At 33.0% G+C, this 19494-nt stretch overlaps 1 protein-coding gene across 1 annotated transcript; it reads left to right on the top strand.

Moving 5' to 3' along the window:
• The first annotated feature begins 784 nt into the window (after window positions 1–784).
• LOC120577108 (serine carboxypeptidase-like 46) lies at window positions 785–8279 on the top strand. The gene is made up of 5 exons (XM_039828063.1): window positions 785–789; window positions 2180–2182; window positions 7502–7660; window positions 7741–7858; window positions 7944–8279. The coding sequence occupies exons 1-5, from the start codon at window positions 785–787 to the stop codon at window positions 8130–8132; spliced, it is 474 nt and encodes a 157-aa protein (XP_039683997.1). The 3' UTR covers window positions 8133–8279.
• The last annotated feature ends 11215 nt before the right edge of the window (window positions 8280–19494 follow it).

Genomic DNA, 19494 nt, shown 5'->3' on the forward strand with positions numbered 1-19494 from the left:
TTCTTGATACATTGTCTTATTGCTATTGGAACTCCAGAACCGATTTTGGCTATATTTTAATGTGAATTGTTAGATTTTATATATTTTGATAAATTGAATTGTTAAATTACACTAGTATTACGTTTTTGGCCCCATTCAGAACAAAATCTTAGGTGATAAATTTGATAAATGAGTGTTAGTTTTGATTATGAGTTAAATGATACTGATGTTGTTAATTATAGATTTAAAGGTTTGATTATGTGGTTTTTGTTGAAGTTGAAATCATGAATTTTTTAAGAATTTTTTTTTGGCTTTTTTTATGAAGAAGATGAAGATTGATGAATGTTGTATGAAGATGAAGATCAGAGAAGAAGATGAAGTAAAGTAAAATAAATTAAGTGTTACTGATATGCTGTAAGATCTAATAGTCCTCCTATATCCAACGGTCTCCTTGAGAGAATCAAAATTAACGAAATAGTACCAAATTGATAGACCAAAACACACATAAAGGACCAAATTGAAAATTTTAATAGTTATAGAACCAATTTAAATAAAAGAATTAAGTTAAGGGATTGACAAATTAATTAAGCCAACAAACTAATTTGAATGCTAATATAAAACCAAGGAAAAAATCCCTTCTGAAACGATTATTGATCAATGAGAGGTCAAACGCATCCAATTTCATTACAACATTTTAAACTTTTTAAATAGTATATAGATAAATAAAAACGTCAAATATTATCCTATTTTATTTACACATCATGATGAATGCATTATTTGGATCAACCTTAAACTAGAGCAGCTAATGTTGTTAACTTGTGTTATTAATATACACATACACAATTACAATTTTACTACAATTTTTTTTTTTGGTCAAACAATTTTACTACATTATTGACACCACTATAGAACGAAATGAAAGTACAAGATAAAACCAACATAAGACAAAAATGAAAAATTCTTAAATCAAAAACAACAAAACAAGTTTAAATTCGTCACAGAGAAATATTGTAAGTGATAAATCACACACTGACAATCCAAATTTGTGCACACCAAAACTTTAATATGTTATATACTGAATTATCTATAAAATAAACTAAAATAGCCACGGCAAATAAATAATTCCAACTAATATTGTAGCAAAAAGAACAATCATTCCAAAGCCAAACCAAACCAAACCGTAAAATCAACTCTTCATTTAGTGAATCTTTCAATCCATGGATAGATTAACAAGATTTGTTAAACGAATTGGAAATATACATATAAGTAGCTGATACATCCCTTCAGCTCCTAAACTCTCTTAACACAATAAAGGGCGTGATGGACAACAATCACTCTAACTAGATCGCCGACCGTGCGATGCACGGGTCCTACCCATAATTATAGAGATAAAAAAGTTATAGTATAATATATTTTCATTGAGTATAAATACTCTTTCTCGTTACATTTATAACCAAAGACAACTTTTGAGGTTCGTTGAATAACTAAAGTAACTGGTTTATAAATTTTCGACAAACGATAAATTAATTATGAATTTTTAAAGTGTCAAAAACTCAAAAAACAAAATAATGGAAATCTCGACCTATAAATCGAATTTTGAGCTCATTATTTGCAGAGACATTTATAAAAATATATAAAAAGGATATGTAAAGTTTCATAGCATTTCGAAGTCGTTTAAATTTATTATGATTTTTCAACCAAAACGTGCAAAATTGAAATTTTGTTCCGCGTAAGTGTATACTCACAAGTCAAATTTAGTTCCCTAATTTTGTAGGCATGACTAGAGCATGATAAGAACCTTCACAGTGAAATTTTGTAGTCTTTAAACGAGATACAAATTAATTATAAATTGTTTAAGAAATTCATAATTATGAGGGAATGAAAATTCATAATCAATTTATCTCTGGTCGAAGAAATTTAATTTTTTATGTACTAATCATGTATGAAAAAAATAATGAAAAAATTCAACATGTAGGTCACATTTTTAGACTACACGTATATTATAGGGTGGTCAAAAATAAGAAGAAATTCAAGTTATAATGCTAGAATATATGTTTTGTATTTTTAAGGGTCATTTTTCAAACATAAGATATATTACAGAGTCAATTTGAACAATTAATCCGTTAAAATAAGAGAGATGAACCCGTCAATAGTGTGCTAAATAAAATTCCGAGACCTATTTGCATGTGAGAATTTTCAGATTGTCCAAATTTTTCTTTTTGTAAATGTGTTAATTGGCTTTTGGGTTAAATCTAATGTGCAAAAATTATCGATCGAGCCCGGACGGTGAAACCGCCCTGAGTACAAAAGAAAGCAGACTTAATAGGATACGTAACATCTATAACAAGAACTATATAATTATATTCTCTCAAAATGCAAAAAAATAAAAATAATAATTGTTTCACATGAAGGAAAAAAGCGCACTTGCAACAGACACATACACAATTTATTTACATAAAAAAATTAGTTCGTATTATAACAAAATGTGATTATGTGGAATTCGTCCCATACACATTTGTGTATATGAAGCCATGTCTAAAGTAGGTCAACATATTGATGTCCTCAAAATCATAAAGAGTAGCAGCTAGCTGACGTCTTGCAGCACGTCTTAAGCCTTCTATTTTCGATAGACTTCCAAAGCCGTCACCACCATCATCACTTTTCCCACTGATACTCGTGAATGATAGAGGTACTTCTGATGTTGATGATGGGGCATTTGTCAAGATTGATTTGGATGATTTTTCAATTTCCCATGAGTCTACATCGTCATCGTCCCTTTCAACATTAGAATCATCTTTAATTTCCACAATCTTTTCAATTGGGCTATTTGTTTCAATTATAGTTTTTCGTGTCTTCAAGTTTAGAATCAGAACTAGAACAATCATCATTTATAGTTTTTTATATTGTCCCTGAATCATATGTGGAAATTGATGGTGCAACAAAATGATTTTTCTTTAAAGCATTCTCCTGGGGATTAGGTTCCATCACAATTTCAGGTAAATTAGGACGAAAACTAACAAGTGATAATTATGGGTACTCTAATGACCTTGCTAAAGCTGCTTTTGGTTCGACGGTTTGGAAAGATGCACCTTCATGATCCATTGTTTCAATTACATATGATTCTTTGATATCAACTAGCGGATTCGGCACAACCTCTATCATATCCCAGTTTAAGACATGATTTAATTGAATGATGGCAGATCTTAAAGGTGTGGTAGCTGACCGAAGCATCAAACATATTGATACAAAACCAGCAATGAGAAGAACTAAATACGAAATAGACACGCCATTCCCCACATTCCACCTCAAATCACCTGCCCAATCAATATTGCTAAATATCATTTATACCAAAAGGAGGATATTCAAGCCATCTAGAGCTGTCAAAACGGGCGGCCCGACCCGTTTAGGGCCGGCCCTAACGGGCTTCGGGCTTTATCGGGCAGGGCCAAAAAGTCCGGTTGAAAAATGAGCTTAAAATATACTACCCATGCCTAGAACAAAAATAAATTGTAAACATTTTCGTACAAACGTCGTAAACTAAAACGGCGAGGAAAACAAATTTAAATAAATTAGATACGTTATGGTTATAGATATTTATATATTCGATCTTCAAAATTATAAATAACGAAACGAGTAAATATAATTTTATATTACATGTATATTTGTGTTAATTCATTGAATTTTTACTTTTATTTATTACTTTGATAATCAACTAAGTAAAGAATTATTTGAAAAATATATATAATCTATAGGATTTTTTTTGTTATGCGGGCTAGCGGGCTACCCTCAGCCCGTTCAGGCTAGCCCTAATGTAACGCCCTAGTTATTTATTTAATTATTTTAAACTATGTGGAGTATATATATATATTTATATATGATGTTTGGTGATTTATGCGGAGTATATATATGCATATATTTGTATATATGTGATTTTTGGGTGATTTATGTGGTGTATTATTTTATTATATGGTTTATTTAATAATAATTAGAATAAGTATGAAATATTAATTATTTTGGTGCTTGGGGAATTAATTGGAGTTATTAGGAATTTGGGGGAGTTAAGTGTAATTAGGAGGGAGTTACTCTTAAGTGGGAAGTTAAGAAAATAGAAGTTAGAATTATTGTACGTGAGAAAACAGTTTTACGTGAAACCAAACCAAGGAAGAGAAAACCAGGAGCAAGAGAGAGGAACCAGAGGAATCCCTTTTTGCTGTGCATTTTTCATTCTGAACTAAGGTAAGGGTGGGGTTTACTTCAATAGTGTAGAATTTAAAGTCTGATTTTGAGTTTAACAGGTTTGGGTAAAAATTGGGGATTTTGGGTTTTATGTTGAAATTGTGGGTTTTGATGTTGTAAACATGAATTTAATGTTAGAAATAGGTTCTAAGTGTATACAGAAAGTTAATTTCCATCTGTAAACTGATTTGGGGAGTGATTGGAAGAAAAATGGGATTTTGGGGAAAAACCAGATTTCTGCCCGTACAGAAGTTCATCGCTCGCCTCGCGAGCATTCATGCTTCGCCTCGCGAGTGAGCAACTTCATCACTCGCCTCGCGAGCAGTCTAACTCGCCATGGCGAGTAAGCCTGGATAAAACTTGATTTTTGAAAAGTTGTTATAAGATATTTTGGGGATGGTTTAAGGTACCTAGATGATATTAATGATGAATGGTGAAAGTTTTAGATTAAAAAGATGAATAGAGAGTTTAGAATTGGAGTTTGAGTGAGAAAATGTCACTTTTTCCCGAGAGTACCTGATTTTTACTCGCCTCGAGTTCGCCTTGAACTCGCCATGGCGAGCTAGTGTTTTTGCGAACTCGCCATGGCGAGCAGATGTGCTCGCGAGGCGAGCTACTCAGTTCCTGAGTGTTGATTTTCGTGCATGGATAGTAGTAACTTATTGTTGATGTGTTGAGCATAGTTTTATGTAATTGTGCATTATTATGGATTGATGAATTGCTGGTTGTTGTTATTGCTGATGGCTATGATGTATGATTTATTTATTAAACCATACATGTTGTATTAATTGGAGTCACATGGAGTTGCATTGCATGGTCAGTTGTATGTAGATATACACAAGTAGGTCCATTGCATATGCATAAAACAGCGGTGAGGGCTTCGGTCCTGGAGTACTAGTTGCTCAACATCGGTGAGGGCTTCGGTCCTGATGAATGCTTTAACCATTCAAAAGCGGTGAGGGCTCCGGTCCTGATTGGTACCACATGCATAATGCATCTCATTCAGAAGTCTAAGATGGTGTCTTAGCAATGGTCATGTCATTTGCATGAGTCTCGGTTGTTATTTCAGTTATTATCTGGTTGATGTTGATGTTGGATATACATTCATATATATATGTATTCATTGTGGTCTTGGTGTATTGTTGATGTTGTTGATATTATGTACATTGTATACATACTTGTTAAGTGGATGATTATGATGATGTTGTTGTGGCTTGTGAATAATTATGGATATTTGCAAAATGATATATTTGAAGTTATAGGGTGTTAGATTCAATTGAAGATTTAATATCTATATTGTTGTTGTGAATCTCACCCCTTCTGCTTGAAAATGTTGCCCTTCCTATGGGTAACTTGCAGGTGATCCTGAGTAGTTGGTGGTGGCTCAATGTCGTGTCTAGGGCTCTGATACGTGGGATGGGAACTGTTATTCATTTTACTGTTGTTTTCCTCCTATGTATCAATTTTTGGAACTTGATGATGTGGCCCTTTGATGGTTGATATTGTTGTTAGGCGTTATGCCAAGATATTATTTGGAGAATTTTAACCGTTGTTGTGGTTGTTTGAAATGCAAACTTTCCGCTACATAATCTTTGAAGTTAATAAACATGTTGAATTAAATAGCTTTATTTTCTATTTAAAAATTTTGAAATGACGTGTAACATGCCGTTGTGAAATTACTCTGATGTATTTATGCTATTTTATTGCTTTTGGGTAACGGGGTGTTACAATTTGGTATCAGAGCAGGTTGGTCCGTCCGGCCAAGTAGTTGAGTCGTGTTGAGCCACCTAGGATAGAGTGTCAACTTTAATGTTGCTTTTTGTTGTTGTTCTGAGTTGTTGTTTGTCGTGTAGAATCTCGAGATGACTGGAAGTAGTGATGCTGCTCTTGTTGCTGCGCTTGAGGCTGTAGCTCAAGCTGTTCAACAGCAACCTAAGGTTGAGACTGGTACTGATGGAACCAGGATGCTAGAGACTTTCTTGAGGAATCATCCACCAACTTTCAAGGGTAGGTATGCTCCTGATGGTGCTCAAAAGTGGCTGAAGGAGATTGAAAGAATATTCTGAGTCATGCAGTGTTCTGAGACACAGAAGGTGCGGTTTGGGACGCACATGTTAGCTGAGGAGGCCGATGATTGGTGGATTAGTTTGTTGCCTGTTCTGGAGCAGGATGATGCTGTGGTAACCTGGGCCATGTTCAGGAAGGAGTTTCTGGGCAGGTATTTTCCAGAGGATGTCAGAGGTAAGAAGGAGATTGAATTTCTGGAGTTGAAACAGGGTGACATGTCTGTCACAGAGTATGCTGCAAAGTTTGTGGAGCTTGCCACATTCTACCCTCATTATAGTGCGGAGACAGCTGAGTTCTCCAAGTGTATTAAGTTTGAGAATGGGCTGAGGGCTGACATCAAAAGAGCTATTGGGTATCAGCAGATCAAAGTCTTCTCTGAGTTGGTTAATAGGTGCAGAATCTATGAAGAAGACACCAAAGCTCATTATAAGATTATGAGTGAGAGGAGGGGTAAGGGACAACAGAATCGTCCTAAGCCTTACAGTGCTCCTGCTGACAAAGGAAAGCAGAAGATGGGTGATGATAGGAGGCCCAAGAGGAGAGATGCTCCTGTTGAGATTGTTTGCTACAAGTGTGGTGAGAAAGGCCACAAGAGTAATGTTTGTGGAAGAGATGATAGGAAGTGCTTCAGGTGTGGTCAGAAGGGTCACAGTTTAGCTGAATGCAAGCGTGGGGACATTGTCTGTTACAACTGCAATGGGGAAGGTCATATCAGTTCACAGTGTCCTGAGCCGAAGAAGACTAGAATTGGGGGAAAGGTGTTTGCTTTGACTGGTACGCAGACTCCTAATGAGGACCGACTTATCAGAGGTACTTGTTTCTTTAATAGTACTCCTTTAATTGCTATTATTGATACTGGTGCTACTCATTGTTTTATTGCTATTGAATGTGCTTATAAGTTGGGTTTGGATATATCTGATATGAAAGGGGAAATGGTTGTTGAAACTCCAGCTAAGGGTTCAGTAACCACTTCTCTTGTTTGTCTGCGGTGTCCCATATCCATGTTTGGTAGGGATTTTGTGATTGATTTAGTTTGTCTGCCGTTGACGGGTATGGATGTTATCTTTGGTATGAATTGGTTAGAATATAATCGAGTTCATATCAACTGCTTTAGTAAGACGGTACATTTCTCTTCTGCTGATAATATATGTTCCCCTTGGACCTTCAATTCCGTGATCCCTGGCTGTGATTATGATCCAACATTCACGTATTTGAACAGAAAAGATGTGCAAAATGCTCTGCATGCCGGGCTCTTTGGGAAGAAGTCTTGGTCATCTTGCACATTTCTTGATGATTACGACCCTCATGATTATGAGATTTCGATGATCTCAAATCTAGGAACCCTTCTAAAGGCTGGTTTAAGGGTCCTAGCTTACAGGTAATATTCTTTTATTTTTCCTCCAACTCCTAACATATTAAAATGACAAAATATCTACTAATTTTTCTTTTGCCATGTAGTGGGGATTTGTACTTTGACCTTCCATTTACCGGGACACAGTCCATGGTAAAAAAATTAGCCGAAGATAGTGGGTTGAACTTAACCCTGCCCCATAGATCTTGGGGGAAACCATATCAGGTATTTTCTAGATTTATTGTTTTTGCCTAAGAACATCTAATCTGCATCTTTTAACACTAGACAATTTTTATAATTGGTTTTGTAGACTGATGGATGGATAGAAGGATATGGGGATGGCATGCTATCTTTTGCCTTGATCAAAGGATCGGGTCATGCTGCAAATTTTCAACCTAAGAGGAGTCTTGTACTCCTCGAAGCCTTCCTTGAAGGAAAGCTACTCCTCAAAGCCTTCCTTGAAGGAAAGCAGGCTCCACCAAAACTCATATATTTTTGAACAGTGGTTATTATGGTTACAACTAGTGTATATGTCACACGGGTTAAATTTCCCTGTAGAATAAATGTATCTTTGGATTAACATTTGTAGATATGCACTCGTACTTGAATAAATTTAATTTTGCAGACTTCTTAAGCTTGCTTAAAAGTAACTTCAATTCCATTAAAAAAAGCAAGTCAATGATGCGTTGAGACCTGTTTGACTTGGGTGAGTCTTTAGAGATCAAGACATCTCAAATTTATCTTATTAAAAAGAGGAAGTTCAATGGAACATGGTTTATGTCTAAATGATTTTTTTTCTTAAAAGTATGCTTGATTATTTTTGAAAGACATCGATTTTATAACATGACGTTCATAGTATATTTTTAGTTTATTTCAAAAAATCTAAGTATATGGAAAGTTATTTTTCATTAAGAAAACCCCATAACAGAAGAGCCAATGAAAATTTTCAAAAGCCATACTATAAGTCTAAGATTGTGATTCATGGTATAATTTGTACAGTATAAGCAAATGTGGTTCTACGACAGAGTGGGCAATTTCTGCGTTGGAACAATTCAACATTAATTCGGGTGCTGCGTTGTAATTGTCACTTGCTTAATTTTCAGGTTCTAAGAGCAGTTGTAGGGACAAATACTATTTAAGTTTCTTGCATTATTATGAGAAACTTGTTTATGGGATTCATCCAAATGTTATTTAATATGAGAAAGAGAAAAGCCTAAACCCCATGCAAAATGAAAATCATATGAAGAAGGCCTATAACAACGGTTCACTCTGTTCCAAATAAACATAAGTAACTAAGGAAATAAACAAACATCCAAAAGACAAATAAAATAGAAAACAACCATCTACTCAATTGACTCCTTTTTAAATCCTACCAAGTCCCATAGTCATTAATGGTGCTGGACAAATCAATATCTTCCAAATTTGCTTGACCTTTTTCAAATTGCTTGGAGTTTTATCCTCAATATCACTGTGCATGGTTGACATGAGATTGAAGTCAGAATTAAAATTTTCATATCATGTTTAACGCTAATGCATTATATATTGGATTTATGAGTAGTTACCGTGTGGGACTTCATTGTTATCAATATAAACATAAAAGAAATTCCTCAAGAGTGATTGAAAAACAAATCCAATACCAACTTACCAAGACATGAAAACCTATAACAAAACAACCTAATCTCAACCACACCTTATTTTGGTCATCAACATCCTCGTCATATGTAGACACGTTGAACACAGTAAAAGAAGAATGGGAGTTTAGGACTAAAAACTTCTACCCAAAAAAGAGGAAGAACTAACTTGTTGCCTTGAAGTTTATTTTTCTGATTGAGATAGTTGTAATAAACCAAAGTGTTCTTTTTTGGTATAAGGATCTTTCACAAAAAGATAAGTTGCTATTGCTGGGTTCATTATCAACTAAATTGTATACATAAACATAAAGAGAAAGCAAAAAAAATGGAAGTAAGTATTTTACTTGCAGTTATGCTTACCTCAGATTAGACATTTGAGCTTAGTCGAGTGTAATGTAGTTAAGCTACTTGGATTGAACTTTGAAATCTCGAGGTGTTGAACTTGACATTTACAAAGGTTAATGATGAAACACTTTATGTGATCTCAAAGAGTTGTAGTGGGCTTTTGCACCTGATACTGGAAAAATGTTCTCGTGTCACAATGAAGGGAGTGAAACATGTGGTAAACAACTGCACGCAACTGAGAGAGATTAATTGAGGGGTTGTGATAACTGATAAAGTGCTGATGAATGCTAATACCGTTGCTTTGATGGTATTTTCAAGGCCACTACAAAGCTCCTATCTAGTTTCTCTTTCAGTGAAAGAAAAAAGCTCCTATCGCGTCAAGTATGCATTGTTTGCTAGCATTATAAAAATACCTTGCTCTGAAATGTAAGATTTTCTGTTTTCAGATTTACTTCTATGAAAAATTACCTGTATTTTTTAGATAGTCTTACAAATGTATATTTGGTCATCAGTCTATGATAATTGCCTAAGTTAGTTGATCATGTGTGTTACTATAGATATTTAATGTCACTGTGAACAACTAAAATAAGAAGGCTTAATTGCACTTTTTCCCCCTATAGTTTGCCAATTGTGCGATTTTGCACCCCATAGTCTTAAACGAACGATTTTGCCCCCTATAGTTTTCCCCCTTTCTGATTTTATAGTCTCCATGACATTTAGTGCTGATATGTGTGTTTTTTATTAATTAATGTGTGCCACATGTGTAATTCCATTTTTTAAAAAATAAAAAAATAGTATTTTTCAGATTTTGAGAGAAGGAGGCACGTGATATTTCTTCTTAAAATCTGAAAAATCACGTGTTCCCTTCTCTCAAAATCTGAAAAATATCATTTTTTTAAAAAAAATAAAAATTGAATTACACACGTGGCACACATTAATTGATAAAAAACAGACATATCAGCACTAAATGTCATGGGGACCATAAAATCAGAAAGAGGGAAAACTATAGGGGGCAAAATCGCTCATTTAAAACTATGGGATGCAAAATCGCACAATTGAAGGGGAAAAGTGCAATTAAGCCAAATAAGAAATATAATTTTTTTTGTTTTGATTTATCCCCTAATAGGCCAACAAAAACCAATTTTTTTTTACAAGAAATTTTCGTTTTTGTTTAGCCTATTAGGGGGTAAATCAAAACAAAAATATTTTACACGGGGTGAATCAAAATAAAAATTTTGCAGGGGGAAAATCAGAAATGACCTATATTACAGAGAGTAAAGACCTATTAATCCTAAAATTATATGCATGAAGATTGATGGTTAAATTGACAAACTTGTTTATATAAAACTATGATTTTGTTTAGGAGGCTTAATGATAATGTTGTTCATTTTTGTTGTTTGTTATGGTTCTCAATTTGTTGCTTCATCATGCTTTCTATGTAAACTTTGTTGTGTTTCACATTCTGTACAATGGTTGTACCAATTCTTGTTGGTTCTGTTTTGTACACTTTGTTGTAAGTAAAAGAAGATAGCGAAAGATAATATCAACAAGAACGATCGTATATTTAGAAATCATAAGGAAAACTAGGCAGAAGATAAAAATGTAAACACATTTAATTATATGAAGTTTTTTTATTTATTTCTTACACCCAACACAGTGAAGTTCACTCTGGGAACACAATTATGTAAGGATAGTAGTCATTTTCGTCCCTTAATATGTAACGAATAGTTACAATAGTTTCTGATTGTTCACTTTTAGTAAAAATAGTATTTGATGTTAAAATGTTTTGTTAATACTCTCAAATCAGTCTCTCAATGTAATAACTTACTTACTCTCATATCAATTCATATAAGTATTTGTTGTCATATCTATCTGTATAAGAAAAGTTACTGTCAACATTGAGTGACTATTTTAACGTCAGAGAATACTTTGACTAACGAAGCGCACAAGCATGGACTATTTTAGAATTTTGATACATTTCACGATTATTAAGACTATTTGTTACACGTTCAAAGACGAAAATCGCTATTACCCCATTATGTTAAGGAAAATGAAAAGAAACATAGGAAAACCAAAACAAAACAGAAATATTCCATGTATGTGATGTATTTAACTTCCTCAACTATCCTATTCTGTTGTATCTAATTCTATGATTAATTGTAATTACTTGTATGTGATCATCTCTAATTTGTGGTTATAATACTTTGTTACTTTTGATCCTGCCGTGCATGCATGCCTTGGAAAGCATATTGGCTCTTGAAGTTTTGTTCAACAACAGTCGAATCAAATATGATGAATAGTGAGAGTCCTGCCAGAGATCGAAGACTTGAAAAGTTACAAGAAATTAAATCCTTAAGGAATGAGTCAATCAAAGATTGGTTTGGGTTCTGATTTTGGTTTTACATTGCCTTTCCATTTATTTTTGCAAACTGTTATTCCTAGGATAAAGACCATTTTTATGCTATCCTATGCTTTCCCTGATTTACATTTGAAATTTTTTATGTATTTTATGGCCGACTTCATTTAGTGGGATAACGCTTGGTTGTTATTGTATGTATTTTATAACTAAAGATATACTGTGTATTTCTACATTTGAAATATTTCATGTATTTTATAACTATAGATGATGATGCCTCTTTTTCAATGTTTCTGACAACAAATAGAAGCATAGCCTATGCACATTTAAAATTGTAAGTGCTTCACCAATATATGGTAGTTGTGCTAATAGATAGGATCAAGTAAGGTAGGACATTTGCCCTTCAAAATATCAAAGGGTGTATAATCATTTCAAAAAGTGGGGTAAGAATGAAAGGCATTTTATGGTGCAACAATGCTCTGTCTTAGTTATGGGATGAACGAAAAATAGTAAATGTCTCATAGAATACAAAAACTGAAATTGCTTATCTATGGAAGTGGAACCTTTCAAAATGCTCACAAAATGCGAATAAACGGGTACTGCCCTGTATGGATGTGTTATATATAAAATTTTCTTCATCATTTTAGTTCATTGAATATGATTCTAGGTACCCAAGTTTTCGACATAAGCATCAGGGAACAAAGTCCGAAGTAGAATTACTCAAAGCTCAATCCAGACGCTTAGCAATCTTGTGAACTCCAACCACTTTTCTGTACAAAGCGTATAAGCTTCTTGTAGCTCCAAGGTCAATAAGACATCACTTCTGAATGACCTCGAAATTTATCAGCAGAATTCACAGGAAAAGCACCACCCTCCACTTGAAAGAGCAAAATAATTTCATTAAAGTCCTCTATAAGGAGCAAAGGACCATCTATATGTATTCGGAGATTAGCCAAGTAATCTCATAGTTGTTGACGGCCACAAGTAAGAGGGCAAGCATAGATGGCACATAAATACCAAAGCCTACATTATCGAATAAATATTCATAACATCAAATATCGTAAGGACTGTCCTGCGATTTCAACAACCAAACACCCCTAGCATGGTCTTGAGCTTCTGAAACACACATTGTTGTAAATTGTTGTTTTTCGGGTTCATAAGCGTACCTTTTTAATAAAGTCGAAATCACCACCGAAGATATTACCATGTTGAGTCTTCTTAAAGTCCTACCGGGTTGAGTCACGATCAGGGCGCTTTCTTTAAGACAAATGACAGCACTATCGAAATTGTGCAAGGTAGACTAACAACCATGTGCCTACAGGATAAAACAGTCAAATTCACCTGTACGATTAAATATTGCACCATATATGATCGTTCGAGAAATAACACCCTCTAATATGGTACTAAGACCATTTTGTGTTGAGACTGCTCAAATATGGTGTTACCACCATTCTAATTTTAACTTCTCCAACTATGGTACTATGACCACTCATATATGATATTGCTACCATTTTAACATCCAACTTCTCCAAGAATTGAAGAAGAATATATATTTAAGATCATCTTTATTATACCGAAAAAGGGACCATGATCTTAAAATATTATTTATTCTAAACATACATAAATAATTGAAGGGACTATGCTCTTAAGACCATTTTTATTTCCGAAAGGATAATAAAACGACGATGGATTATGGTCTTAAGAACACTCTTAATTCCGAAGGGATAGAAAGGAGTAGAAAAAAGGAGAAGGACTTGTCAACATAAGTCGAAGGAGGGAGAAGAGAGGAAAAGCACAGGAAGCATCAACTGTGAATTTCGGTGTATCGAAAGCACTGTGTGAGCTCTCTATTTATAGAGAAAGTTCACAACTAATAAGTGACAAGCTTTGGGAGCAAGTAATTCTCATATTAGATATAGTACAAAAATATCTCAAATTGAGTCTCAAAATATATCATATTGAGTACAAAAATATATTATTTAGTACAAAAATATATTATTGAGTATCAAAATATATTTCAGATCATGTACTAAAATATTTTAGATTGCGTTCTAAAATATTCTAGATTGCGTTCCAAAATATTTTTAGCAAAACTTGGGGACTAAGAAAACACTTTCTAATAATGATTAAATTAATTATTTAATTTATCATTTCCATATAATAAAATATATATCAATATATATTTTTTCTCTAGTGCTTACTTCGTTCACATAATTATGTACCCCCATTAATTAGAGGTACACCCCCACTATATAAACACTATTAATGTGTGATCCATACGATGTGGGACTTCCACTTTTTTCAATTCACACTACACTAGTTCTACCCATTGTGGGAATTTGTGTTTAGTCAATTACTCAATTTCCACATATGTTCCAACACTCACTGATGATAAGAGTTAAGTGGAAACGTTGAATAACTATTTGATACAGCTTTTTGTGACAACTTTTTTCTCTCTTTTCATTGGTTAAAAACAATGGAGAGAGAAAAAGGAAGAGAAAATAAGAGTATAATGTGAGTATGAGAGAGAAAGTTGTCACAAAGTTGTCAAAAAATAGTTGTACAAATATCATTTATCTATGTTTAAATGTAGAAGGTGAGATATGTAGTCATATCATATTTTTTAGTTAGATTATGGGTGCTTGTAACACCCCAATATTTTATGTATGTTATCTAAATTATTTTAAAAAATAAAATAAAATAAAATAATAATTGTAACTTGCTATTTTAGTTGATTATAATCCATAGTTTATTTATTATAATTATTTATTTAGTTACTTTAATTGATCAATTTTTATAGTAATTATTTTGGTTCCTACTTTCCTACCTGAAGTCAATTTTCACCCCCCCTCATACCAATATGGCCTCGGTTTTGTTTCATTGGGATTTCAAGTGTGCCAAATAATCACTATAATTTAGGTTCTTATCAAGGCTTTAGGTGCATGTGAAAAATGTATTTTTGAAAATGAACGTGTGACTAAATTCATGAGAGGTAGTTTTAGTCCATGATGCTCATCTCCTTAATTTTTGCTATACATATACTAGGTGGTTAGTCAAAACATGCATGGGAAAATAAATAGGTAGTGTGTGCCATGATTTGTTACACGTTTCTTCCTATAATTATGTTACACGAACTGCTCCCCATCTCTCTACTTAAATTCGGTAAACCCTTTATTAACTCCCCTTAATCTCATTTGTTACGCGTTTCTTCCTTTCTTCTCTCAACCTCAGTTTTCTAGTTCTCACACAAACATCAGACCTCCCACACATACAAATAAATACTTTACTCACATAATACATACTCTCTTAAGAACAAACAAAAACCTTCATCACCACATAATTGTCAATCCAATCGCATCTTTTTATGGAGTCTTGAGGTAAGAATTGTGTTGTTATGCTTTCTCTCTATTCTCTGATCCATTTCTAACAGTATGCCATTTTCTCTTAAAGGCTATCATTAGATTGAAAGTGATACAAACAATTCCTTCGTATCAATTCAAATTCGTGTAGCACCGAAAGGGAGCCTTGAACCAATATTTGCGAGAATTCATGAGAGCCATTGTTTATCTCCGGGAACTTTTGTGTCTAGAAAGAAAACTCTCAAGGTTAGAGCTTTTTTCCCATACGTATGTAGTTTGAATTGATATATTTTATCTTATTATGTTTTATATGTTTTTGTGATGTAGGAAAAGAAATGTTACATTTTTTTTTATTTTTTTTTTTTTATGAATTAAAGAAGAGAAAGATGAAAATGTGAGTTTGTGAAATGATTGACTTTTGGTTCGTGTACTTGATTTTGACTGTAATTGTCTTAATGGCGGGTTAATATCATCATATTTTTTAGTGGTGCCTATGTGGTGGGATTTAGTTTGCATTTCTTAGTGGTGCCTAAGTGGCGGGATTTAGTTTTCATTATCATGCATGACATATGCATCTGTGTGGTGCCTGTGTGACGGGTCATAATTATATTCTGTGTGGATGCCTGTGTGGCGGGTTATATCCGGATCATGTAGTATTTAAGAGCATGCATTTTACACATCATTGCATTGCATTGAGTCTGTTATACATCTGTGTTAAACTATTATATATAAAAAAGATATGTGTATGAACTTTACCTTAAAACTTAAATGTATCTTTTTTTATCTCTTTTTGATTGAGAAGTTTTGATACTATCTATTTTGTGGCTTTGTTCTTGTGCTTTGAGTATGAACCAATTTGGATAAGGAAATTGACCCTTACACTAACATTTTAGGTACCAAAGGAGATGGTCTATGCTTTGAAGTTTTTTGTTGAAGTGCGTATAGGGGACAAATTGGATTTTTAATTGAATTGTAATTTTAGATGTAATTTTGAAGGATATTTAGTTTAAGAATTTTAGTTAAATTATGTTTAAGAATTTTGTATTGGTTTCACTAAGAATCTATTACAAATTAGAATAAAGTGATTTTTACACTGAATAATTTAGATATTATTATTTAGAGATTATAAAAAAATCATAACTTTAAAATTTGTTACAAATTTTAATATTTATATTTATTCTTATTTATTTATTTATTACATGTGCTAGTTGTATTGAAAATTGAAGGTATTTTTGAAAAGAGAAAGAGTCAACTCAAAAGAACTTAAATGAGTTATTTTCTTTATATATACTAGCGTACAGACGGGCACTAGTGCCCGTCTGTCCGCTTTTTCTACTGCGCTAACGCATGTAACTCATAAATATTATATTTTTCAACATCAATGTTTGTTTAGGTTTTCTTGATATATCTTGGAGAAAATTATTAGAATTAAAAGAATGATCAAACTTGATCAAAAGGAGAAGGATCAAACTTGATAAAAAAAATGTAAGATATGTAATTCATGCACTTCTTTAACATGGAGTTATTTAATACATACTTAGGTTTGTGATGCACACTCATCTATCTATGGAGGATGAATATGCATGAAACATGAGAGATAGTTATGGGGGTGGGTTTGATGAAGACATTAAATCTTTCTCAAGCCATTTGAGTCTGTCACAAAATATAAAATTAGGAAAATCTAAGGTCTGGTAGAAGAAATAAGAACAAAACTTTGATAACACATTCAAGTCTTGCAAAGGACGAAGACATTTCAAAAAGAGTGAAAAAATATTTACACATTAGTCATATCACTTATTCATACTTTGAGATATTTTGATTGAAAAAGTTGATGTAACATAGCAAGTGGAATGTTAACCAATCTGGGGCATATAAGTGATGTTATTGTTTGAGATATTTTGGAGAATAAAAGGCAAGAGCCCCTGCATACAACAACCTCTCTCTCTCTCATGGCCACACATGACACAGCCATACAACTGTCCTATTGACCTATCTCTCATATCGTTGTTTGGCTACTTAGCTACATACAACCAAGCATTTTCTTGATTCATCAATTATCCAGTGAAGTTTTTGAAGACATTTTTTTCATATAAAAACATTTGATTCTATGTTCAGTTTGAATTTTTTTATTATATTGTTTAATTAGGTGGATTATGCGAAAATTAGTGTTTGGATGTTAGGGTAACCTTAAGGTGATGTTTAGGAACGAATTGAGTGAGTCTGGGATTGAATACAAAGCTTGGAAGGCTCCCATGAGTGAAATGGTTTGAGTTGCCTATATTTCCTTTTATCTTTGAGTTTTATCAAATTGTATGGTTAGATTTACAGATTTGATCCGCTCAACAAAAAATCTCAAGTATTTTGATAAAACTCTAGATAAAAGGGAATATAGGCAACTCGAAGCATATACATACATATACACGCAATGTTCTGCTTGCTAAATAGATTTAAGAATCTGTATGATACTTCTCTATTTCTATTGAAGAATATCTTGAAGCAAATAATTAAAGCACTCCATTCGTTAAAAATTAACTTAACACATCAAAGATAATCAATTATTGGCTGCCCATTTCTACTATAATCAATTCACTTTACAAACTCGAGTACATCATTTCAATGCATCAATATTATGAGACTTGTTCAGGATTTAAATTGACATCACAATATTGTTGTCAACAAAGAATTAATTTGGTTCATTAGCAACTTCATTAATATTTTTTGTTTGTTGCAGTCGATGCAAAAAAATGACTGCAATTGATTAAAGAAACAATAATATAACGGGTTTTTTTTAATTTAAATAGATTTATAATTATCAGCAAAGCCAAAACTAATGGAAAATATAGTAAACCTCTTTGAATTCTAAAAAATCAAGGAATTTTCTCAAAAAAAATTCAGGGAGTTATCTACAACCCTTAAACTTTTCCTTAAAAAAATAAAACCCTTAAACTCTATTCACGTCTATCATTCTCTTTATTTCTATCTTTCACACGGTGCATGTCTAACCGCACTTTTTGCGCCTGTCTTTTTTATTGGGAATAAGAGGTTTTTTTTATAGACGGGAGATGTGAATTTGAATTTGTTGAGACCTCCTTTCTTCCTTTTTTCTTATGGATAAAAGTGAATTTCAATAACCATCTCTACCCCCTTCTCCTTTTCTTATGGGTTGTCTCTCTTTCTCTACATCAACGTCATTAGTGTGGTCGCATTGTCTACTCTCTTCCTCCGTGGATACGTCTTAAAGCCTTGATGTTACCATCGCATTGCATCCCATTTGCTCTCTCTTTTTTTTTTTTAATTCCTCTTGCAATTCTTCCATTTCCTTTATCTTTCAGAAGTGACGCATGAAAAACACCATCCACCTTGAAATGAACAAAAAAGGTGAGCAAAAATACTTCAAAATAAATTAAATTAATTAAACAATGTATAAGTTTCATTTGTTTTTGGTGTCAAAAAAATGTTTTATTTATTTTTGAATAGCCATGCGTAGTAGTTAGTGGGCATGGAGTCACAACACCGTAAGAAACAAAAAAATGCACACAATTCTCCCATATTCAAACACCAAAACCAAAATGCACACAATGGTCGTCTAGACGGGCACTTTATCTGCTTTTACTATTGCGGTAAAGTGTGTAACTCATAAAATTTGGTTTTTTTAGGAACATATAAGAAAAGATAAGTATAAAATAGAAACAAACAATGGAAGAATAAAGAATATAATAGGTTGATAAAATAGAAAACCCTAACAATATACTTGAAGAATATAAAACTCACTTGTGACTCCTCCACTGACTCTCTATGGATTTCACATGTTATCTTACCTTCAAACTATTAATAAAAGCAATACTTAAGTTATTCATAAAATCTTTTAGGAAATCTTACCTCGTCATTTGTTGTAATATCAACAATGATAAGCAACTCCACAGAATATAAAACACATAAAATCTTCTTCCTACTGCCTTGTCATAAACTCCCGTATTCGTCTGTCCGCTTTTTCTAGTACGTTAATGTGTAGAATTATGAATAATACTTTTTAAAATTTTAATTTTTTTTTCTTTTGTTCGAATTTAAACTCAGGACTTACAACTTCTTATCTCTTAACATCGTAAGACCAATTGAACTACTCAACCGTTCATGTCTTAATAATAGTTTAAATCAATTATGTGTTTTATG

The sequence above is a fragment of the Medicago truncatula genome, chromosome 7, assembly GCF_003473485.1.
Source record: "Medicago truncatula cultivar Jemalong A17 chromosome 7, MtrunA17r5.0-ANR, whole genome shotgun sequence".
Taxonomy (NCBI): Eukaryota; Viridiplantae; Streptophyta; class Magnoliopsida; order Fabales; family Fabaceae; genus Medicago; species Medicago truncatula.